General features: G+C 40.6%; 1 protein-coding gene across 2 annotated transcripts; it reads right to left on the bottom strand.

Annotated features, from left to right (window-relative positions):
- Window positions 1-4,938: 4,938 nt before the first annotated feature.
- Window positions 4,939-23,130, bottom strand: LOC120478400 (hydroperoxide isomerase ALOXE3). 2 transcript variants are annotated; one of them, XM_089127532.1, is made up of 16 exons: window positions 23,082-23,130; window positions 22,925-22,984; window positions 22,659-22,809; window positions 19,758-19,962; window positions 19,142-19,223; window positions 18,922-19,044; window positions 17,181-17,284; window positions 15,190-15,359; window positions 14,934-15,077; window positions 14,269-14,472; window positions 12,113-12,199; window positions 11,594-11,763; window positions 9,155-9,276; window positions 8,617-8,717; window positions 5,568-5,738; window positions 4,939-5,255 (listed from the first exon to the last, which is right to left on the bottom strand). In XM_089127532.1, exons 3-16 carry the CDS (start codon window positions 22,800-22,802, stop codon window positions 5,076-5,078), a joined length of 2,007 nt encoding a protein of 668 aa, XP_088983658.1. In that variant the 5' UTR covers window positions 22,803-22,809; window positions 22,925-22,984; window positions 23,082-23,130; the 3' UTR covers window positions 4,939-5,075. The 2 variants fall into 2 exon arrangements, with proteins under 2 accessions (XP_088983658.1, XP_088983659.1); XM_089127533.1 differs by having other exon boundaries at window positions 22,659-22,804; window positions 23,082-23,098.
- Between the last annotated feature and the right edge of the window lie 1,959 nt (window positions 23,131-25,089).

The raw sequence follows: 25,089 nt of genomic DNA, 5'->3' as shown, positions 1-25,089 counted from the left end.
TCCTTGGCGTGATGCTAATCGGCGGTGATTGGTCAGATGATAGACCCAGTCAGTTATTGCAACGCATAAACATATTGATAAAGCACTGCAAGTCAAGTCAAGTCACATTTATTTATATAGCGCTTTTCACAATACAGATTGTATCAAAGCAGCTTCACAGTGATAACATGAAAGTAGCACAACACAGATCAACAACATTGCTAAACACTAAATAACCCCAACTGAGCAAGCCAAAAGCAAGGCGACAGTGGCAAGGAACCAAAACTCCATCAGATTGGATGAAGAAAAAACCTTGGGAGAACCCAGGCTCAGTCGGGGGCCAGTTCTCCTCTGGCTTACATTCATATTGTTTATATATAAATATTAAATATAAACACTGCAGTACTACAAGACGCTCTATTCTGTATGACAACTCCAATAACAGCGACAAACATTTCACATATTTAAAAAATTTTGGAGACCATTGGAGACCTAAAAACTGCGCTGAGCGTAACTTACACACACACACACACACACACACACACACACACATACTCATTGCGCCTTCCCTCCTCGCGCCCCGACGCTACAAAACCGTTCAAAACCCATAAAAGCAACAATTATTAATAATACTTACAGGTTGTGATTCGAAGGAGGAAGCTGATCCATATACACTGGGTACGTAAGTTACTGAGCCCTCCTTCAGGAACAACCACTTGCGAATCCACATTTGAATTCATTTATGTTTTTGAACTAACGTTATTCGTCAATAAAACGATGAGAACACAATCGGGCTATACTGTTGTGGTATCGTTGCAAATATGAACTCTAACCACCGATTCTTCACATGCTCGTCCCTGGACAATGAAAACAAAGTGGCTGAACTATCTTTGCATTGTGGAACACAGCGTCTTCTCGACATGATGCGATGATGAAGTATTTGAATGTGTAGACTTCAAGTTTACACTTCCGTCTGCGCACAGTAACTGGGCACGGCCAGTATGTATCTACGTCACGACGAACCAGCTAATGACTCGTTTCAAAAACAATTCATTTCATAGACTCAGAGTCGACTCTCACTTTTGAAAGACAATAACTTTATATACGCGGGGGGGGCTCTGAGTCTGAGTCAGCAGCCAGTAACAGATCATTTACCACCTTTGTGAGTGCTGTTTCTGTCGAATGTTTTGCTCGAAAAGCAGACTGCAGCGGCTCAAAAAGATTATTTGATGACAAATACTTTAAAAGCTGAATTGATGAGACCACTTTCTCAAATACTTTAGCTAAGAAGGCCAAATTAGAGACAGGTCTATAATTTTCCAACAAGTTTATATCCAGATTTGGTTACTTCAATAGTGGTTTAACCACTGCAGATTTAAAACAAGCTGGAAAAACTCCTGTAGAGAGTGAAAGATTTAAAACAGCTAAAACATCCAATCCTAATGTTGGCCATAGTTCATTAACAACCCAGGCAGGCAAAGGATCCAGAGAGCAAGTAGTCTCTCTTGCAGTTACAACAATTTTAGTCAACTCAGCTAAATAAATTGGCTCAAACTCATAATAGCCCTCTCCAATAAAAGATGGTCCTGTGATGGCGCAATCTAAACCCCCAACCTCAGACTGGGGTATCAACGTACGGATGTCATTAACTCTCTCATAGAAATGCATCCTAAAATCATGTGCTGACAAATCCATACTATTTACTGGCTGCTGACACTGTGTAAGTCTGTTAACAGTTTCAAATAACAGTCTAGGGTTATGCTTATTATTCATAATAATCACATTAGAATAAAAGGCTGCCTTAGCAGTAGCCATCATGTTCTGATCAGGTCAGACTGTCATGCCATGCCTTACAATAAACTTCAAGCTTAGTATGGCGCCATTGACGTTCAAATTTTCTGAATTATTTTTTGGTCATTGAAAGCCTTTCATTACCGAACCCAGTCCGTGCGCACCTGCCGGGGATAGCTAATCCTGAAACGGCAGGGAAAAGTCCACAGGCTCGCAACTGAAGGAATGCTTACAAATCAAATGCCTTGGTAAAATCAATTCAGATGTACTCCCGATCGCAATCTTTTTCACTGGAGCAACCAACTTTCCGAAACGCGATAATTCCTTAACCAAAGCTTCATCTTTGATAAAAGGTGGGATGTTTGACAAAATAACTTTTCTCGCAGGGGGTGAAAGAGAAAGCACAGGTGTAAAAAAACACGAATTACAACTCCTCTTTCCACAACATTATTGGCATTTTCTACAGTGTTCAAAAAACAAACAACTGCATTGCTCATCCTTGACGCTGCTAGAATGTGCTTATGTCCAACAACCTCTCCGATTGTTACGTAGGAGGTTGAAACATAGAAGGAATCAGGATCCAAATGCAGCAGCAGAAGTACTTTTATTAAATAAACTTAAGACTAGACGGACTCAAAAACTCAGACACAGAGAACAAGATCAACGTCTAACAACATCAAGAACCCACAAACATTGTAACAAGACACAGGGTTTAACCCTTGTGCTGCATTAGATTTTTAACACCGTTGAGTGCATTAAGGACCAAAAATGGCCACATATTAAACATTGCCTAAAATATTATATATTATTATTATTTTCCACTTTTACCAAGTTAAATCTTTTAACCAGCATCAGTCCTCATCATAACTACCAAAAATGTATTCAATTTCAGTATTTTAACCCTTTAATTACCAGTTTTGTTTGCGAAACCATCGATTTGTATAAGAGGAAAAAACACAAAAATTCAATTATTTTCAATAAACTAAATGCAAAGAGAAAACTTTAGATTTGGATTATCACAGTCCCACTTTGCAAAAAATCCCACTTAGCGCGTTAGAGACCAAAAATGGCCACCTATTAAACATTGCCTATTGCCTAAAATAAGGTGCATTTCCACCCATAGGGAATAAATATGTAGTGACGTCATCTGGTGGAATACACTATATAATGCAAATATAATGCTTTTGCTTCAAAATGAAAGGATGTTTGTGCAAAAATCATGTTTCATGTATTACTGACAGCCTCAGATTTAAACAACGTTTTAATGGGTTTCAATGGGCCATTTTTGGTCTTTATGGTGCTGAGTGTTACTATTTGATCTACACAGTGTGTGTTATACATATTTTGCAAAATGGGATCACATTTTTTACATTCATCCAAAAAGTCACAATTTTGCCAAATTTCATACCATTTGCATTAAAACAGCCAAAATGGTCAAAGAAATTAAACTGCAAAAGACCAAAAATGTCCCTAATGCAGCATAAGGGTTAAATACAGAGACTAACAAGCTAAACAAGATAACAAGAGGGTGTGGTTAATTAGAAACACCTGGGGATACCAATAAACAAGAAAATCTACAAAATATGACACAGAACAGGAAATAGCTAAAGTTCACACAAGACAAGGCAAACACAGAGGAATCATTACACCCATAGCCAAGATACAGTCTTCCACACTTGCAGCGGCCACCACTTTAACCCCGTGGCGCCACGTTAATGAACCGAGCGAGTTAATACCTTGGGCCGCCATGCCCTCGGTGATGCACCAACCAACAGTAAAAAAATAAACCCACTCGAAGCAGATTAAACACCAGAAATAGCGATATTCAACCGAGAAAAACTTGCCACAGTGGGCAGAAAACTCACTTCGAACTCACCACACGCCCACCACGCATGCGCACAAGAGAGAGAGAGAGAGAGAGAGAGAGAGAGAGAGACTTAGTACGTAGGATTCTAGTGGAGGGCATGAAAACATAATGAATACTATATTTAATTTCTTCTAATAGATCCCCTAAATTTGTCCAGCTCTATCACAGGCTGAAAAGATTATGGAATTATAAATGTTTTATGTGTACCCTTGTTTGTTCATTGTAGAGTGTCAAGTGAAAACAATGACCAGTAGGGTGTCATGGTATAAAATGGGAGGGTTTTGGTTTCCTGGGAAGCGCTGTCTTCCGTACTTCCCCTTTGTGAATGGACTGTAAGGTGCCATCTCTGCTTTATACGTCTGTGCATCGGCTGTCCCGGCGGTACTTCTGTTTCAAGGAGGATTTGCCAAACGGGGTGTTTATTAACTACTTGAGTTTTTATTTGTAGTTTGTCGACGAACAAGTAGTTGCACATTGTGGTCAACGACTACTCATAGTACCGTGCTGGGGCGATCTCCTGAGAGAATCGTTAGCATGTTCTGATTGTTTTATGATTGTGTAAGGGGTTCAGTCTGCAAGACTGCCGAATGACTAAAGAAAAGTTATTAGCATGATGGTAGAAAACTGTACATTTCTTGTCTATTCCACCCACTGCTACTCTCCTCGCTTCCTACAGGGGGTGGAGCTGAGACGCGCCCATGAGAAGCACCCATAGACCCCCGAAGTGCACACTCGTCAGCATACAGGCCTTGATCACTATCAGCCCCTCAACTCCAAATGGGCATTGGGGAAAGAGGGGCTGGAAAACAGTCGAATTTCTAGGATTATTTTCAATCCTGCAGTTGTTGTTTTAGTAATTCTGCTGTTTCGTGTACGACAGATTGATTACATGATCAAGGGTTTCATCACTGTATTATGGGACGGCGAGGTATAATGGGGAAGAGTTTGGCTGCTGTCACTTAATGGTGTCTACATTGTGTGTGTGTGTGTGTGTGGGGGGGGGTGTAGCAATTGAGGGTTTCAGCAGTCCATCTTTCTCCTTTAAAGTTTCTTTTGTATTTGTATTTTTTGCACATTTGCAGTAATTTTTTTTGCACATATTGGTAACAGGCCGGTGTAGGGCTGATCTTTCCCTGTGTATTCCAGATGGCGTAATCGAGTGTCAAGTATAGTTGACTTTTTACCTGACGACCCTGACACATATGCAATGTTTAATATTGCAGGGTTGTACTGATTAATGTCACTAGATGACACCACCACTGTAAACAATATCTAAGAAGTTTAAAAAAATGCACCACACATTAAGCTTTTCACATGATTTATTTTATTTTCCCCAACATCCGTGACTCGCTTAGATTTATTTTTGCTTTGGTCTTCATATTTATTGACAAAGCTATGAATAGAAAGAAAATGTATTAAGAGGGACTACTGTATCCTTTCAAATGGCTACACTGTTGTCCACATTTCTGGGGCTCAGATAGGTGTAGGGAAGCTCCAACTTCTTGTTCCGCTCCTCGATGACATTGCACAAGTTCCCCAGATCCTTTTGGAAATCTTCAATGAGCTTGCAGGGGACCTCTTCATCATACAGATGTTCTGGGAAATTTCCCAGAGGGTACTACGGACAGGGCATCAATATTGTAATCGTAAATAACACGTTGATAAGAAACAAGCTTATGACAATGTTTAACACACTTCTAATGACAGCACTAATAGAGCCCACTATGCAGCACTATGCTTACAGTTTGCTAAATCTCCTTTGTATTGTAACAGTCAGGTAATGCAAACTAGAGGAATGAAAGCAGTGTAAGCAAGCCATTGTCATCCAGAGTAATATGATGGCATACGCAAGAACAATATTCCCATTTTCCACAGCAAAATTGAATTTCAGTCTTTCAACATGCCCTGATGTTGGTGTAAAAAAACTCACATGGTCTGCAGAGTCCTTGCTCAGCAGTGCCAGCACAGCCATCCCGTTCACCGTCGTGCCCACATCAGGTAGGGTCTCCATGATGGTGCGCTCAGTGGTCTGGCCTTTCTCTTTGGGAGGGGGCTGTCTGAGGGCAGTGGGGTAGTTGGGCATCCAGCCGCCGAAGTCAAACTGGGGGGAACGAATGGGGGAGAATTGTGATATATACAGTAAGCCAAACATTCATGGAGAATAACAAGAGCTCATAATTAACAGTACTTAGGCCATAGAACGTGTTTTTCTTGTCGTCATGGGCTACTTGCTCTATGGCAGTGGCTTTCAAACTTTTTTTTAGTCAAGCCCCCCTTAAACACTTCAATGGTCTTAAGGAGAACGATTCAGTGTAATTGGCGATCGTTGCTGATTTATCAAGGCAGACTATTCACGCACTCGAAAAGATTGTCGTTTACGATTGTTCCTAGTCAGAATATGCTGTGGAGCGTTCAGGACAACTCCTGTAGGAGCCATACAGGTAGACATGGGAGAATAACCACTAGAGTTAAGGAGGAAACAGTTAACAAGGGCATAATAATACACATCTCACTAAAGCAGTACTTATGGGAAAGAGTATGGGAAAATTTTGGAAAGATTGGAAATGATATAAGGTAAAGTTTACATGGGTGACAGGACATGGGCGGGGATAAGGGCAGATCAATTAGCAAAAAAGACATTAACAAAAGCAAATATAGAAATGCAAGTTAGTATTAGCAAAGCAGAAGTTAAAAGTGTGATATGGGCGAAAACAAATCAAAAGTGGCAAGAAAGGTGGGATAGAGAGGGAAAAGGGAGACACTTATTTCAAATTCAAAGGAAAGTTAAAGAGACAAGGGTTGGGAGTGGAAATAGGAGAGAAGAAATTGTGATCTCTAGGTTAAGATTGGGACATTGTTTATTAAATAAAACGCTGTGTTGAAGATGAAGACTGAGCATATTGCAGGTTAAAAAATATCTAAATGAATAGATAACCTTGTATGAAACTTTGTGGAGGTTGCAAAAACTCTGTCAGGGCTGTCAGGACTTCAAGATCGAGTCCACAGGTTTCCATTACAAAAAAAGGACGGTGCTGTAGCCTATCTTTCGTTCCTGGTGCGGTTTGTGCAGGTGAAGAGACGGGATTTCTCTTTCGCGTCGGCTTCGGAGAACACGGTCGTGTGTAGCGTTCACTTCAGACCAAATGATTAGCATCCCGGCGATATGATGGAGGGATGCCAAAGCAAGAATATCGATCGTCGTATACTATACCAATAACATCAAATAGTGTGATATAGGCAGTCATGCCCTAAATAGAGGCAACTTGTAATTGATAACAACATTGGTTGTTTAAATACTCAAATCTTTAATTTTCTGTTTCACCCAGGTGAAAAATATGTTTTAAAAATGTACCCGAGTATGCTTCTAGTACAATAGAAATATACTCAAGTATAGTTTTATACATTTAATAGTATAAATCTACCCTAAACATACTAATGTCTGCTGGCCTGTTATAAGATCATAATAATTTGTACAATATTGTGAACTCGTTAGCGAAGGTGTATATCTATAAGCACGTCTCTCACTAAAAGACACCTGTCCTGTTGTCCACTGGTTCTCCTCACACCACAGCTCGTTCTGTCTGACATTATCCGGGCCTGTCGTGCTCTCTTTAGCATAGCAGGCTCATAACTTTATGGCTTGGTCCGTCATACGAGTATTTCCTCAGCGTCCGAGATGTCATTGTGATCCGTTGTTTTCCTGTTGTCACGTGACGCCCATTTTCAGACGCGGAAGTCAAATTTTCTACAAATATAGTTTCTACATTATTTTTCTATGCATTGACTCATTGGGTCCTCTAACCTGCAATATGCCCTTCAAGCTAATAGGGAAACGTAATACTGCACTTTGTGATGGATGCCAGGAAGACGAGTCTGTAGAGCCTGTATTATTTTGAGATGCGGTAGATCTGGAGCACAGAGAGATGATGAGTAATAAGCTGATGGAGATGGGAGTTCAGAACATCACATTAAAAGGGTTTTCGAGCAGCGATAGGGTTCAGACTAAAATTCTTATGACTTTATTAAGAGAAACAGGGGTTTTTAATTGGCGACAAAGAAATGTATCCTAATGTGTGTGTGAGAGAGAGTGAGGGAGAGGGATTTAGTCTGTAAACCTATTTTTCTGATCCACACTCCGGAGCAGAAGGCGGCAGAAATGCACCAATAATTTGGATGCCAACTGCCGTAAAATAGCAACCAAAAGAAGTTGTTCCTTGTCAGGTGTTGTGAATGTCAATCATCAGGACAATCCTAGTGTCTGGCCGCATGTGCGCTCGTTCATGCCCCAGCATCACGTTTCCTTTGACCACTCGCACCCAGACAAAGGCGGAAGGGCATGAGCAGGTTAGTGACTGGGACAGGATGGCCGGCTCGTGGTTTGAGGATGAGGAAAAGAGAGTGGGGGAGAGGAAGACGGGAAAAGACTGTACGACAGTCGAGACGTGTTAAAACGGACAAATGCAAGAAAATTCGTACATCATCAATCAATGACACGTTCTGTGACCGGGATCTGTATTACACACCCAGGATTGAAATGGTGGCTACAAAGAAATATCTAATGTTGATTTTGGTCAATCTGACGGTCGTCGTTGACGTCATACTGCAGGACTGAGAGTCAAGTCTCATGACGCCGCCAGAATTTCAAAGGAGGTAAACTGTGATCGCAGCGGTCATTAATCGGCTGTCGGTGAACATGTCAAACTAACGATCAAAGACTTCACAATTTGGCCAAAGATCAGAAGAATGTTTTAGGATTTGCTAAATTTGTCCCAGACGTCCGAATCGTGGCCAGAATCCCACAGTGTGTGGTCGGTTTAACACACAGGCTGCAAAACACTGGAACAAAACTAGAACTAGAACAAAACGTACAGCTATGCATGGAGCAATTCGCTGGATTTGAGGAAAAGTGTATGAGATTAGGACCACGGACTGAGGCTTTAATGGCTCTGTGTGATTGGATTTGATTTGTACTAACTGACCTGTCCATTGTTCACAGCGGCATGTTGGCCTGATACAGTGAAGATCACCATGGTGACGAACTTGATCAGCTCTTTCAATGTCTGAAAAGATGATGGTATTCCTGGGAAGAAGAGTGTAAGGCGGTTTCTCATTGAGGAACTCAGTTCGGGATGTTTCTACATGCGCGCGCACACACACACACACACACACACATACACATACACGGAAAGTGGAGCCATAAACTAAACTAATTTTGACTATTGACCGGGTTCAATTATTTTGCATAAAACAGTGAATTACAGTGGGGTTTATAAAAGAGGTTGTTCCTCAAAGCAAATATGTCTATCTTATGCTGTGCAAATACTGAGTTGAACATGTGCGCGCACACACACACACACACACACACACACAAAAGAAACCTTTGTTGGATTATATGTCCTAATATGGCGACAATTCCATTGGAAATGCATTCTCATTGGTCTAGATTTGTATTCCACCAGAAATCACTCGTGCAGCATTTCCACCTGCAACAGCCCCGACAACGGATTGATAACAGACCTGAGGAATCTCTTCCCATGAAGCCTTTGGTGAATATCTCACTGATCCAGCTCTGCAGCTCTGTGTCCTTCTGCACGTTTACATCATGTTGATAGTAGTGGGACAAGAGCGCTGCAACAAACCTGTAGGCAACCTCACAGTCAGATGTTTCCCAGGTTCACATATTAACAGCTTTACTTGTTTGCTTTTATTTCTTAAGCCGGAATTTATTCAAAGCAACACAGTACATGTACAGCATGTGCTTACTGACCCATGAACCTGTATAATTGACACTGTATTTGTTGAAATATGAATCAGAAATTGCACCAGGATGTATTAATTCAGCCCTAAAAACTGGATGTATTGTGTAACACAGTGTTTCCCAACCCTGTTCCTGGCGGCACACCAACACTGCGTGTATTCTTTGTAACCCTTATCAAACACACCTGATTCAACCCATCAGCTCATAATCAGGTGGGTTAATGAGCTGATGAGTTGAATCGGGTGTGTTTGATTAGGGAGACAAAGAAAACACGCAGTGTTGGTGTGCCGCCAGGAACAGGGTTGGGAAACACTGGTGTAACACACACAGAGAGAGAGAGAGAGAGAGAGAGAGTAGAAAGCATACACTCACCTAAAGGATTTTTAGGAACACCTGTTCAATTTCTTATTAATGCAATTTTCTAATCAACCAATCACATGGCAGTTGCTTCAATGCATTTAGCGGTGTGGTCCTGGTCAAGACAATCTCCTGAACTCCAAACTGAATATCAGAATGGGAAAGAAAGGGGATTTAAGCAATTTTGAGTGTGGCATGGATGTTGATGTCTGAGTATTTCACAATCTGCTCAGTTACTGGGATTTTCACACACAACCATTTCTAGGGTTTACAAAGAATGGAGTGAAAAGGGAAAAACATCCAGTATGGGTCAGTCCTGTGGGCCAAAATGCCTTGTTGATGCGAGAGGTCAGAGGAGAATGGGCCGACTGATTCAAGCTGATAGAAGAGCAACTTTGACTGAAATAACCACTCGTTACAACCGAGGTATGCAGCAAAGCATTTGTGAAGAAGACACAACACACACAACCTTGAGGCGGATGGGCTACAACAGCAGAAGACCCCGCCAGGTACCACTCATCTCCACTACAGATAGGAGAAAGAGGCCACAATCTGCAAAAGCTCACCAAAATTGGACAGTTGAAGACTGGAGAAATGTTGCCTGGTCTGATGAGTCTGGATTTCTGTTGAGACATTCCGATGGTAGAGTCAGAATTTGGTGTAAACAGAATGAGAACATGGATCATCATGCCTTGCTCCCACTGTGCAGGGTGGTGGTGGTGGTGTAATGGTGTAAAGGGGAATGTTTTCTTGGCACACTTTAGGCCCCTTAGTGCCAATTGGGCATCGTTTAAATGCCACGGCCTACCTGAGCATTGTTTCTGACCATGTCCATCCCTTTATGGCCACCATGTCCCCATCCTCTGATGGCTACTTTCAGCAGGATAATGCACCATGTCACAAAGCTGGAATCATGTCAAATTGGTTTCTTGAACATGTCAATGAGTTGACTGTACTAAAATGGCCGCCACAGTCACCAGATCTCAACCCAATAGAGCATCTTTGGTATGTGGTGGAACGGGAGCTTCGTGCCCTGGATGTGCATCCCACAAATCTCCATCAACTGCAAGATGCTATCCTATCAATATGGGCCAACATTTCTAAAGAATGCTTTCAGCACCTTGTTGAATCAATGCCACGTAGAATTAATAATAATAATAATTCATTACATTTATATAGCGCTTTTCTCGGCACTCAAAGCGCTTTACATATGGAAGGGGGGAATCTCCTCAACCACCACCAGTGTGCAGCTCCACCTGGATGATGATGCGACGGCAGCCATACTGCGCCAGAACGCCCACCACACACCAGCTTACTGGTGGAGAGGAGACAGTGATGAAGCTAATTGGTGTATATGGGGATGATTAGGAGGCCATGATGGACAGAGGCCACTGGGCAAATTTGGCCAGCACACCAGGGTTACACCCCTACTGTTTCAAAAGACATCCTGGGATTTTTAATGACCACAGAGAGTCAGGACCTCGGTTTGACGTCTCATCTGAAGGACGGTGCTCTTTGACAGTATAGTGTCCCCATTACTATACTGGGGCATTAGGACCCACACAGACCACAGGATGAGCGCCCCCTGCTGGCCTCACTAACACCTCTTCCAGCAGCAACCTGGCTTTCTCAGAAGGTCTCCCATCCAGGTACTAACCAGACTCAGCCCTGCTTAGCTTCAGTGGGCAACCAGTCTTGGGCTACAGGGTGATGGGGAATTAAGGCAGTTCGAAAGCGAAAGGCGGTCAAACACAGGATTAGTCTGGTGTTCCTAATAATCCTTCAGGTGAGTGTAATGCCTATCAATAAAACACTAGACTAAACTCCACTGGTTGTCATACTTGTTGATGATATTCCACAGTTTCATCCCATCATCTCTGTAGTAGTAGTTTGGCACAGTCTCCAGGCCTCTCTCGGAGATGTTATCAGGAAGACAGAGGGCGCTGTAGGTCAGGGAGGCAGTGGCACGCTTCAGCAACTTCACCAATGACTCTCCACCTACTCCTGCATACTACGAGTGGTATAACGGAGAGAAGACATGACATAAAGTTAGGTTAAAGGCTACTGTATGAGCAAAGTTCTGTCATCACAAATCCCATTATAATTTCATCAACATTTAAATATAAAAATGTGAAATTTAGTAAAAAGCAATCTAGCAATCTACTGTTCAAGACGTCAGTCATCACCGAAGACGTTAAAGAGCCGTTCATGTATGTTTTTTTTTTTTTTTACCAATCTTACAAGATATTTTTGCAGGTACATAGGATACTGAACTGAATTCAACAAAAAGTGCATTGGATTAAAATTGAAGACTTATAATTGAAGACTTTAGTGCCTCTTTAACCATTGAATATGCATACTGTTGTAATGGCCCCATCCTTGGATATCAGCTGATTCCGGGCCATGATGTTGATCTGGAGTGTGTATCGGATATGGGGAAAGAGGAGCTGCAAAAGGAAAAGTAAGAAAGACATTTGTATTCACTGCCTTCACATTCTTTGAAGATATATGAATAACGAATGAATTTTAATTTCTTGTCTGTGAGTGCGTGCGCTATTGCACCTGTGTGTGTTTGTAACTGAACCTGCAAGCCTTATTTTGTTTGTGACTCCCTGAATTCCACTCCAGTTATTTTTACACAAATTACAGAACTATTTCATTTTTCGAGAGAATTGTTGGAGGGACTCCCGCTAACAATTCTCTCGAAAAACACTGAATGGGTTTGAGTAAGACATTACTTGTGTTCCTAATGTTCTGTGTAGGGTCCCTTTCTTTGCGTAATGGATGTGGAGAACTGTTAAATAACATGTCCACAGGCTATAGATGAGTCAGTCCCTCACTCCAAAAGGCCGATAATGAAGGACAGGCTTTTTCATTTGGTAACAATAGATACAAAAGCACGGCCGCGGTAAGTGGCGAGCAGGAGATTTAAAAAATAATATTTTGCACAATTTATACATTCCTTATGAATATTAAGAAATGATTTTGATACACGTAGGCTATTAACTATGTGTATTCTGGATTTTAATTAAATAATTTTGTGGCCTAATCAACACAAGTTCGGAAGTTACGTTGTCAGCCTCAGGCAGGTTAATGTTAGCGGTTGCCGAGTAACGAGGTTTCCCGGTCAACAGAACACCAAAAAAAAAAAAAAAAAAACCAAACAAACGCTCGTTCCATGGCAGCAGCAGACTAATACATTTACAGAAATAAGTACATTTTATGACAGAAATGAGGAGGAAATATGGCACAAAAACACATTTCAGATTTTTTTGGAAAACCACCAGTGAAGAAGACAGCGGAGAGCAGCGTGAGTGAGGAGACTGCCTCTGTCTGCAGTTACACGGGCAGGCCCAGCCCCAGCACCCGCAATCCAGCCTAGCGGGACTGGGTTAGACGAGCCCTTCCAGCCAACATCCAGTTTCTAATTTCCTGCACGGCGTTGTGGTAATGAAACGTTCTCACGTTCTGTGGCACGGCTTGGTTTGCTAGATGGCAGTGGCTGCATAATGTGGAAGAGACTGATCATATTTTGTGTTGTTTGCCTGAAAGCAGTCGGAAAAAAGGTCATGCCTAGAGAGTATAGTAGCTACACTATAGTATTTTTGCAAGGTGGTGGGGATGGAGATGGAGAGTGTCATTTTGATTATGTTTTCTTTGTGTAATGGATGTGGAGAACTGTTAGTCAGATGTAAATAGTCAGAGATTATTTCCTTTTGTTTTGTGTAAAAATTCAATTTTGTAAAAAGGTTGTAGATGGAGACAGAAAGTGTTATTTTGTGCGTGTGTTCTTTGCGTAATGGGTGTGGTGGAGAACTGTTTAATAACATGCTTAAATAGTCAGAGACTATTTCCTTGTGGTGTGCGTAAAGTGATTTTGGAGCTAATAGAGTTGCGTGTGACATAAACGTGCAGTGACTCAAGTTCATGCCAGCTGACCAAATCGATTGCATTGTAGGGTTATTGTGAAGTTTAATTAATATTATGTTGTTATAATATTATGTGTGGTATGTAAATATGTTGTTTGTAGCCTATATTTGCGTTGTAACGGAAGTAATTCCCCCCTGGGATTATTAAAGTATTTCTGATTCTGATTAATAGATTCGCATTTATTCTGCTACTGAGACCCTGGCTGTGTACACTGAAGTGTATATGACAATAAAGTAGTGAATCTCAACGTATTTATTTTTAAAATGTATTTTAAATAGGCCTATAGGCCTAAAAAAAAAAAAAAAAATCACAACACCCCCTGTTCACAATTACTTCCAGTGGCCCTGTACAACAGGTCAAATAGACACAGCTGTGACCACACACTACACCTGAAAAACTCCCCTGCCGTCAAGTATAGAAGTAACACACATTATTGAACTCGGTATCATTCCCTCTCTGTGTGTGTGTGTGTGTGTGTGTGTGTGTGTGTGTGTGTGTGTGTGTGTGGCATCTCTGGAACACGCCACTGTTGTAGCCCTCATCCTTCACACACGTCAAACCGCCTCATGCGCGACAGATTCAGTACCTTGTGGAGAGGGTGTGGCGAGGGGAGATTGCGCAGCGTGGCCACGGTGAACACCTCCGCCAGCAGGTGAGTCCTCAGCAGGTGAAAGTCCACCTCGTGAACGCCAAACTCTGCGTTTCGGACGAAGATCTTGGCCAGTTTCCAGTCAGCCTTTGAATCCGTCGGGAGGAAGATGGGATTGTCTTCGCCGGGCTTCTGCCGTAACTGTGGAGATTACATTTGAACATCCGTGAAAATGGTTTCTGAGGGAATCTGGGTAATTATTTTTCTCCCTTTTTTATAAAATGAGAAAGGATTTCCACGACATCTGTCGTAATTACTCTATAAAGACATTGACATCTTAAAAGGTTTGTTTAATGTTTAATCATTCAGATGTTTGCCTACTCTTCAGTTGTACATTATATATCACATTTAATTATTTGTAATATTTTGGTTGTTTACCTCATCTTTCGAGATTTATTCATCTGTGTTTAATTTAATAAAGACTGAGCAGGTAGTTGTGTTTCAGTCTGGGATATATCGCTTCTTGAGCATTTCCCAGCTGAAGCCAATTCGAATCTCTCTACAAGCTCAAGGAGCGACGTCCCGTTCAGCGTGATGTCTTGTGTTCTCCCTCAAAGAGCCGAGGTTTTATTCGTAATGTATTTCTGCTTGTAGATCCGCACCTGAATGGCGATGGGCAGCATCATCCCTTGAGGGTTGCAGTACAGCAGGACCAGGGGAGCCGTGAGATACTGCTGTCTGCCACTGACCACATTGCCCACCAGCTCATCCAGCATCTTATAGTCAGACAGGAAGATGTTCCCTTTCTGGGTGTGGGTGCAGATCACACCAAATATGAAGACACACACGAAATTAGACAAAACCAAAGCAAACCAGACCCAGTCTTTCCAAATGATTTCCAGTAGCAAGAAAGCGTACCTCCATCTCCTGCTCCAAGCTGCTGCCTCCTAGGGAGCCTTTGACCATGTCGTCGGTGACGGGGAAGTTCTCGGGCAGAGTTGAGCAGAGCTGGATCATCATGGGATTGAGGCCATTCAGAAACTGGTAGCCAAAGAACTCGTCCTCGTCCCAGTGCTCCTGACAGTATTCTGCAAAGCATGCCGTGTCAGAACATATCCCTTACAGAACCGAAATATATTTCCCATGTGTGAATGGTTTAACAGTACATTTAAAAATATACAGAATAATATATTGTGTTTATATGTTACAATGTATTGAATTATACGTAAGGTATTTGCCGCTTTTCATGTATTGAAAAGTATGTGGCAGTATATTTACTAATAAACACTTTACAATAAGGTTCATTAGTTAACATTAGTAAATGCATTAACTAACATGAACTAACGATGAGCAATGCATTAGTTACAGTGTTTGTTAATCTTTGTTAAAGCTAGGGTATACGATTTCAAAGATTGTTCATTATTAATATCCTCGTTTAGATGCTGGTTATGGTTATATAGTACAATCCTAACAATATGAATAGAAAAAAAGAACGAAAAAAATCCATTCACTCTATTGGCTGTACCGCCGCATAAAAGTTGACCAATGGAAGCTTTGTGGCTGCACAGCTACATTGGTCAACTGCTCTCATCCAATCACCAGCTACACTTGAAACTCCGCCTGTCGCTCGCGTCTCCACCCCACCGCGCCCGTTAGCAGCTGACCGCATATGGTAGCTAGCTAAGTAGCATATCAGCAATGGATAAAAACGAAAAAGACAACAGCAAGCGTCCCCTGCTTGCCCCTACAAGAAAGTTAGGACGGAAGAGAAAGACGTTTGAGGAAAAAGCAGAGACTAAAAGAAAACGTGAAGAACGCCGAAAGTTGAGTAGAATAAATATAGGGTCCACCGTTGACCGCTGGAGGAAGCTTCAGCGAGATCTGGGACTGAAGACCGAGGCTGACACGGCTGACTTTTTGTTGAGCAGGTAAATATTTATTTATACTCTTATGGTGTGACGTGTTACATAAATAGCTTTTTATCAGTCTGACAACTTGCTAATGCTGCCGGTCGGCATTGGAATGTTAGCATCGCCTATCACGGGTCAAAGTAAATATATTTCTTGAAGTGCTTGAATATATTTCAGTAATATGCCTAGCGGGTTTCTGTTCGAGGCCGATCGGAATTTAAACAAGATGCGCCGTATGCTGCTATAACAATTACTCAAACCCTTAGCAATACTAATATCATACGTATGGTGGCGGGTAGTGTTGCTAATCTTGCACTGGACCCTCGGACGGAGAGTCAGGTGCGCTATCATGGGAGGTCAAATTAAATAACAACAATGTCGTTTATATAATAAGTAGGCCTACTCCCGATACACACGTTCAAAACACCAAATTATTCATGTGGAAACCTATTTGACTTTATACGTGTTCAAACCATTGGCGATAGCCACAACGAGGGGTGTCTGTTTCTGTGACTAACGTTTTTTAAATACCTTGTGTGGATAGTATACTATTGACATTGTAACATACATTATGTTTAATATGCATTTAATAACTTTAAATGTTGCTTTAACTGAGAATCAGACATTGCACAGCGTACATCTCAGTTACGATGATCACAACTTATGAGTGACGTTGTTCAATTTGTTTCCCGGTGGGAGGAATCAGGTAGCAGAGTGTGTGTGTGTGTGTGTGTGTGTGGAGAGGCGGGATGAGTTTTTTAAAACTTCCCTCCCGTTTCAGGCTTTCTCGACCGATTTTCAACGTCGTATACTACAGCTTTAATGTTAGTTAATATAATACAGCTGTTCATTGTGTGTTCATGTTAGTTCACAGTGCATTAACTAATGTTAACTAATACAACCTTTGATTATAATAACGTATTAGTAAATGTTAGAATTAATATTAACTTTATTTGCCATACAGTAGTTTTGAGCAGTTTTTTCATTTAAGAGGAGTACCAATGGTTTCCGATCTGTTGTCACAAAGGATTGGTTCCAGTTGGCTGATGCTTTCCCATGACTTTCTGCAGTCAGCTAATCCAGTTAGCTTCAGCAATGCTAACCTGCACACACAGAATACACAGGGACACGGTGCAAACATTCATAGTGTAACAGCCTTGATATACAACTATATATTTGTGAGCATCTTTATAGTTACTATTAGATATTATACATTACTGCCATCCACTTCCATTATACCAGCGGTCGGGAAGCTATGGCTCTTTTCAGGATTTTATGCTCTCCCAATTTTCAAATGTTGACTGAAAAAGTCGCTTAAAAAAATAAAATATTAAGAGACAGTCGAGATGCACCATGCAGCACTTGGTAATCACTAGTTTACGATGCCTGTTTCTCAATTTGTGTGGGGTCATAAGGGGGTCGCACACCGGACGAGAAGCTCACGCTAGGACGGAGGTATCGCACACCGGACGCACACTTTCTCAGTTTATGGCCAGCAATATTGTTATGTTTAAGGACATTATGGATAATGTCTGTACTATTTAATAATTGTACTGTACAATTAAATACAATCGTTGCTAAGTCTGCAGAACCCTTTACCTCAGAGCGTCCGCTAACAGAATGAATTGCGAATATCATCTCTGATAACATCAGCAATTTTCATTTAAGCAGCTGATTTCTGAAAATGAATGTCAAAGTAAATATAAATAGCAGCAGCACACGGCGAAGTCAGTATGTACATTAATCCAATTTTGAGACAAATAAATGTTCGTTTTATATAAAACTGAGTAAATGTCAGGATTTTGACCAAGGTCCTGAGCCGTTGCTGGGCGCCGCGGACAGACACTGAATGCTCACCGGTGTACACTCCTAGAGAATAAAGTGCTCCAATTTTAAATATGCGGCGCTGAGCTTCTCATCCGGTGTGCTAGAAACCAGCATGTCCGTGAATAAAATATAGTATAAAGTAGGCCTATAGCTTGGGTGTCAATGAGTGACAAAAACAGTGTTGTTGTTGTAACGTTATATAAATACCCAACGCATTCTCACCCCAAGGCGTCACCTTTGACCATGTTTCAATATTTGACGTTTTAGGCGCCCTTTAGCGTCACTTACATGACGCGATCCTCCGGCGTCACCTAACTAAAGGAAAGCGTCAGTTAGAGGACGCGGTTAGGTTTAGGTGTGGGGTGGGGGTAGGGTACACGCGATCCTAGGGCGTCATCTAACTGACGCTAAAGGGCGCCTAAAGCGTCAGATATTAAAGCATGTCCAAATGCTTCCCAAGGCGTCAGTTAGGTGACGCCTTGGGAGTGAGAATGGGCTGAAATACCAGAACTGCTACCAGTGCAAGTCGGATATTACTACTGTTCTTATAATAAACATTCACCAGTATTTCTAATACACGAGTGTAAACTTTGCTCTGGCTCTTTTGAAAAAATTGAAAAAGCACAAGAATCTGTCAAGAAGCTAAGTGAAACTACACTGATGTGAACCTGCTACTGCTGCCATAATCTGGAAGAGGAAGCCAATATGGCAAAACCATGAATAGGCCTACTGACTATATTGCTTGTCATTCAAATAAGAATAGAGTTGACACCAGTTCAGTTGTTTCCCTAATTCTTATGGTTGTGTTGTTGTAAAAACCCAATATTGGGTCCAGCAGACCCGTGAACTCTGAACAGTGTGTAACAAAGAGATGAACACTACAGGAGGGAGTACAAATGACTTGGTCACTTACTGCTTTCCTGCGGAGAAGTAAAACTCGGATTCCTTTGTGAAAGAGAATCGGACTTCAGGCGGCAGAGAGCAGGCACTGTCGCAATCGATAACTTGAGGCGTGCCCTCAGCATACACACGCCACCTAGGAGTAAAGTATTTCATTTCATTTCTCTTTATCTTAATATAACGCAGACACTTGGCTGTCATGCTCGACTTGTATAGGCGTGCTGTCCACCAACCTAAATAACTTCTGTTGCTCGTCCACCTCCCTCATCCTTAGTTTTTGGGCTATTAGGTTGGTGTCCTGGAACACAAGTGAAGCTGAAATACAAATGCCAACATTAATTCACAATCTAAATTTGTTTGTTTGCAACTGAAAACATTTTCATCTCAATTGTGCTTAAATAGTAGCATAATAAGTAATAGTAGCATTAGCCTATAGCTAACGTAGCACAGTCTTCTGAGATGTCTGTAAAAAACCATATGAATGACAACTACATACGCAGTACATCTGCAAGCCATCAGCCAATGGCCAACATCACCAAAAATCATAGCCATGTAATCTCTAGTCCTGACCCTGTGCAGGAGTTATACTGTATTTGAGCATCTGACACTCTTCACGTTATCTCTCCATCGTATTAAGACACAAAGGTTTGCCTCAAGGAATACTTCTGCAATATACAAAAGTGTGTGTGTGTGTGTGTGTGTGTGTGTGTGTGTGTGTGTGTGTGTGTGTGTGTGTGTGTGTGTGTGTGTGCGCGCACATGCAGTATATTTGCAAGACATCACCACTGAACTTTCCATTACTCCCAGTAAATATGAATGGGGGCCATGACTTGAAATGGGAGTGCCTACCTTTAGCTGGTCTTAAAGCGAGCCTCTCGTTCCAGTCCAGCCAGTTGTAGCACGGAAACAAAATCTTGTCTCCTTCTGGCGTGCTGATGGTGATCTTATCGCAGAACCACTGGTCGTAAAGAAGACCCATGAACGGCTTGGAGTAGAGCTGGACATCTATGAGCTCTCCCAGGGGCGCTTTACAGTCTATCTGAAAGTCTTTCACCTAAACAGACGTATGTACAATGGCGTATTAGGGCCACTGTGTGTAAAACAATGAACTAATATGCAGTCGGGGGAGGGGGTTCAAATTCAGAGAAGAAACTCCAGAATTTCCATGAAAAAAGTTTTTATTTTTATCATTAGAACTTTTATACTTACTCTTTCAATTATCGTTAAAGGGACCTTCACCCATTTGCATTAAGATTTCCATTGTTAGAAACCCAGTTATAATATTGAATGGTTGAGCAACTCTCTCTCCTTTTCCCCTGAGATAAGAAATATGTAAGCACTATACGATCAATCAGATCTCATTCCCCATTGACTACCATATTAGGAAAAAATACATACTATGGTAGTCAATGGGGAATGAGATCTGTTTGATTACAACATTCTTCCAAATATCTTCCTTTGTGTTCAGCAGAACAAATAAACACAGAGGTTTGGAACAACATGAGGGTGAGTAAATACTGACAGAGTTTTCATTTTTGCACTCTAAAAAACGATTCGTTGGCTGAACAACCATTACTTATAAAAGTAATTGGATCAAACATCCAAAATTAAGTATTCATAACTTTTCAACGTTTACTTAACATATATAGCTAGTGTGTGTAACACAAAAATATAAGTTACTAGGTGCACTTAAATGTATACATAAATAAAATGAAAAAAACATGCGTCAAAATTAAGTAACTATATGAGCCACGTGATATGCAATTTCCCGTGATGCCTATACAAATTTTAAGCCATTTTGTGAAACACATGTGAGGACGTTGAGAAGAGGTAAGCTTATTTTTTTGTACTTAATGTAGGCCTACACATGATCATTTATTGCATTTTTGGTCAAGAAATGTATTTTGCATCAACAATTAGAAACATGTTAGCCTTACGAATGTAAACGTTTAGTCTACATGTTAATGAATGAAATACGTGTTTTGCACGCGAGATTTTGAAGAGTCGGTGTGCTTCCAACGAATGAATCAAGTGTCAGTATTTATTGTTTTTTCAAAATATATGACCATAATGTTGGCTCGTATGCATTAATGGTGTGTTCACACCAAACGCGATAGCAGAATACATTCATAGTCAATGCAAAGACGCGAAGACGTATCATTCGCGCCGGGCGTCGCGCATTGGGTGACTCGTCTGCCGCGAACGTCTTCCCCGGTAGAAAAATTTGAACTTGAGCCCGCGGGCTGCGGAAGATTCAAGCGTCTAACTAGACGCGACCCTGTGGACGCGACGCGTTTGACGCGTTCGGTGTGACCAGTTCGGACGGCGCTTTCTCCCCCACAGATAGATTCGTAGGCCTACTTTATTAACCAGTTGTTTTACAAATGTACTTTGAATATTTACAAATTCCCATATTCTCTATCTCTAATACAATGGATCGCGGGAAAGGGGGCCTTGGGTGCGGGTTAGCCTACTTTTGGTATACAAATATTAAATTCGAAAACACATTCATTGCCTACAGCTCAGTGTGCTCGATTTATCATTAAATAATGGCAATCTTGATTCAAGCACAATATTATTCCTAAATGACAGCGACAATTCAGTAAATGAAACCTTCAAAATTATTATCAAAATAAGTAAATACCCTTTAAACAAAAGTTTAGCTTCAAATAAAGATTGTAGATCTTTACTGTTTTCCAGTAGTTACTGTTAAAATGTTTTTGAAGAGATTCGTTCAAAACCTTTGGACAAAAGTCATTAATTAACTTCTGTTTTGTTTAAATTAATAGATATTATTTAATAGACTAATTTTTACATTTATAGGCATTTAATAATGGACTAATTTGTTACATTTAATAGTTTTTTTTATTGGTTTTTGATAACCAGAAAAATATATAAATATACATACTGTATATATATATATATATATATATATATATATGTGTGTGTGTGTGTGTGTGTGTATATATATACATACTTACATACATACATACATACATACATATATATATATATATATATATATGTGTGTGTGTGTGTGTGTGTATATATATATATATATATGTATGTAAGTATGTATATATATATATACACACACACACACACACACACACACACACACTAAGATTGTTTAACATTTTTAAAAGAAGTTCCTTCTGCCCACCAAGCCTTCATTTCTTTGATCCAATAAAACTGTAATATTGTGACTATTATTATTATTATTATTATTTTAAAAACTATTTTCTATTTGAATATATTATGCAATTTAAAAGTTTTGGGTAAAAAATAAATAATGAAGCGAAATGCTTTATTGGGTGTGATTTGCATGTTTAATTTATTTTAAGACATTGAATTATCTGGAGCAGTGCAGTATAAGCAGACCAATAGCTGAAGATCTAATGGTTGGTTTAATTGTCTTATTTTTATATATAAATGAGCTTAAATGTTAAGTTAACAGAACTAACATTTGTTTTGATCTCACATGGCCTGCACTGTGTTGGATTTACTTAAAAGATATATGCACCATTTTTGCAGCATACTTTTTAAGTAATCCCAACTTGGAATAATTTTACATAAAATAAACTTAAATATTTTAGTTCACGTGGCATTCTTTACTTAAAAATATATGTAACGTGATGCATACATTTTTAAGTAAAGAATGTTGCGTGAACTCAAATAACTAAGTACATATGACAAAGATTTTCTTGTTAATTTTAAGTAAAATTATTTGGTTTAATTGGGTGCACTTACCGATCCCTGCCAAAACCCTTGAACGCAATTAAGACTCTGTTCGTCACTCTCATCCTCAGTCCCACGCAGCTGGATGTAGATATAGCTGGTGGTTCCTGCCAAAAGCCTATCTCCTGTGTTCACCGTTACTGTGTAGATCACCATGGCTGCTCTGCAAAGGAACGGACAGCGATTTTTAAGAGAAAACACAAACATGATGAGACCAGCAAAGAATATCCCAGCATGCAGAGAGAGAGAGAGAGAGAGAGATAGAGAGAGAGTCTCACCTCTTACTGTAAGAAATGTTACTGCTGTAGGAATTGCAACAACCGCTGTAACTAGATTGACTGTAAAGAGAGAGCAGTTTATGTCATTGAAATACAACAAAAATGAAACCCATTTTAATTGAACACTCCATTGCAAAGATCTTTAAAGTTTTATTACCAGGTTTCTGCCAAAACAAGGACCTTGTTCCTTTGATAATGACCTGAACAAGAAGAAGCCAAGCATTTTATACCTTCCTTGTATGCATTTTTGTCAGGGTCATGACATCCAATCTGAAGAGTAATACCTTTTTCTTTGTAAAAATAAGGGAAAGTTTATGATTGATTGTGACACTGACATTTACCCCTCTGGGGTGTCAGTGTTTTTCTGGGTCTGGAGGCGTTCTGACGTGCTCTTTGAGTCTTTGTCAGATTTATGTGGAAAAACCCTGAGGCAAATTACAGTCAATTTCCAGAAACACCAGGATATTCAGGAATTGATGAACTTTATTTATCACTTCCTGTATATGTGTGTGTGTGTGTGTGTGTGTGTGTGTGTGTCTGAGTGAGAGATGTTTCAAAACATAGTCTTACTATTAAATATTAATGAACTCAAACATAGCTTGCTTGATCAAATTTGACGGAGCATTATAGAGCATTTCTATGTATGGGTTAGTAGTTCACTCGTTCTCGAGGAGTCGTTCAAACACATATCTAACAGCTACAGACTGAAACACTGTTATCCGGCACAGTTCTTCAACATCATGCACAACACAGAGAAGACTGACTAGCTGTATTGGGGAAAACTAATACATGTGTCAAATTAAATATAGGCTATTATATGGATTTATGTTGTATTTTTTCTGAGGTAATGTTTCCTCTTTTCCACAGTATCACACAAGAGTGGGTCAACTAATCTTCAAAGATTATAAACAGAAACAGAAGTTCAGAAGGTTGTTGCAATCTTTTAATTGTGTATTGTTTTACCTATCCAATGAAATATTTTCTGTTACTGAACATATTTGATGTATCCTGCAACATTTACAATGAGGGCATGAAGAATTGTGGCAAAAAAGCGTCAGTGACAAAAAAGCAAAAGTGAGATAGCTAACAGTGGATTAGTAAACGGACATGATGCAACTCTTCTTAAAGAGGCCATTATTTTGTTGTATTTTCAATGGTTTCATTATGTTGTTTAGCGGTTCCCTTTCAAGGCACATGATGCTGCGTGGAGATTGCCGCTGAGGGAACGTGTTGCGGGATGATGTGTTGAAGCACATGTGAGTCCACTGGTGTGGCAGAACGTCAGAGGTGGGTGACGTCAGGGACCACCAACCAGGGAACGATAATAAGACACATGCCTTTGGTGTGGGAGACCCGGGTTCGAATCCACTGTGGTAGAGGTCTTCGCAGTGCACCCGAGACCCGTCGTCGACCCGGGACCCGTACGGGTTCGGGTCTATATTTTAAATGATCAGCCGGGTCCGGGTCGGGTCCAAATCTATGACTTCGGGTCCCGGGTCTGTTTAACATTGTGTGTAATACCCGTGCCATCGGAGTCAGAATGAGTCAGTCAGCACTGCTTGTGTTTTTTTTTTTTTCAACATTTTTTGCTGCTAAAAGTAGGTAAAGAAAAGTGCGACCTCTCTCTCTCTCTCTCTCAGTCTCAAGCGCGTGTCATGTTTCTATGGCAACCAGAGCTTCCGCCAAACCGCGCTTTACATGTTCTCCCATTTTTATAATATAAATGAAGCGTCTTGTTTAATCTTAAAGTTTTGGTGGTCAGATTCAGACTCAATGCAGAGCAGAGAGCACAGATGTGATCGCAAATAAATAACGTCAGCGATGGCACTGAACGAGCAATCATTATTATAGTTCAGAAGGGCAAATAGTTAAAGTTATTATGCAAGTTAACTCGAGTCAGAGAGTGTACATGTGCAAAGTTGCATTTGTCATCCATCACCTTGACATCAAGTGCTCTTTTTCTTAAGCCCTATGTTCAGTAAATTTTTCTTTAAATGATTGCAACCAATTAGAAAGTTTGAAAAAGTATCAAAGAACAGTCCAATAAGGTTTGGGAGTCACCATCAAGCACCATTAGAAGGTGGGACGTCCTTTTCTGGCACATGGTCACAGGAGCACATGCTCTGAGTTGAAAGCAAGATTATGTACTTTAGTGATCTTATTTT

This window comes from Pimephales promelas, chromosome 25 (assembly GCF_988280905.1).
Source record: "Pimephales promelas chromosome 25, fPimPro1.hap1.1, whole genome shotgun sequence".
NCBI classification, from domain to species: domain Eukaryota; kingdom Metazoa; phylum Chordata; class Actinopteri; order Cypriniformes; family Leuciscidae; genus Pimephales; species Pimephales promelas.
The sequence above is the reverse complement of the archived record's forward strand: the minus strand, read 5'-3'. Positions and strand labels throughout refer to the sequence as shown.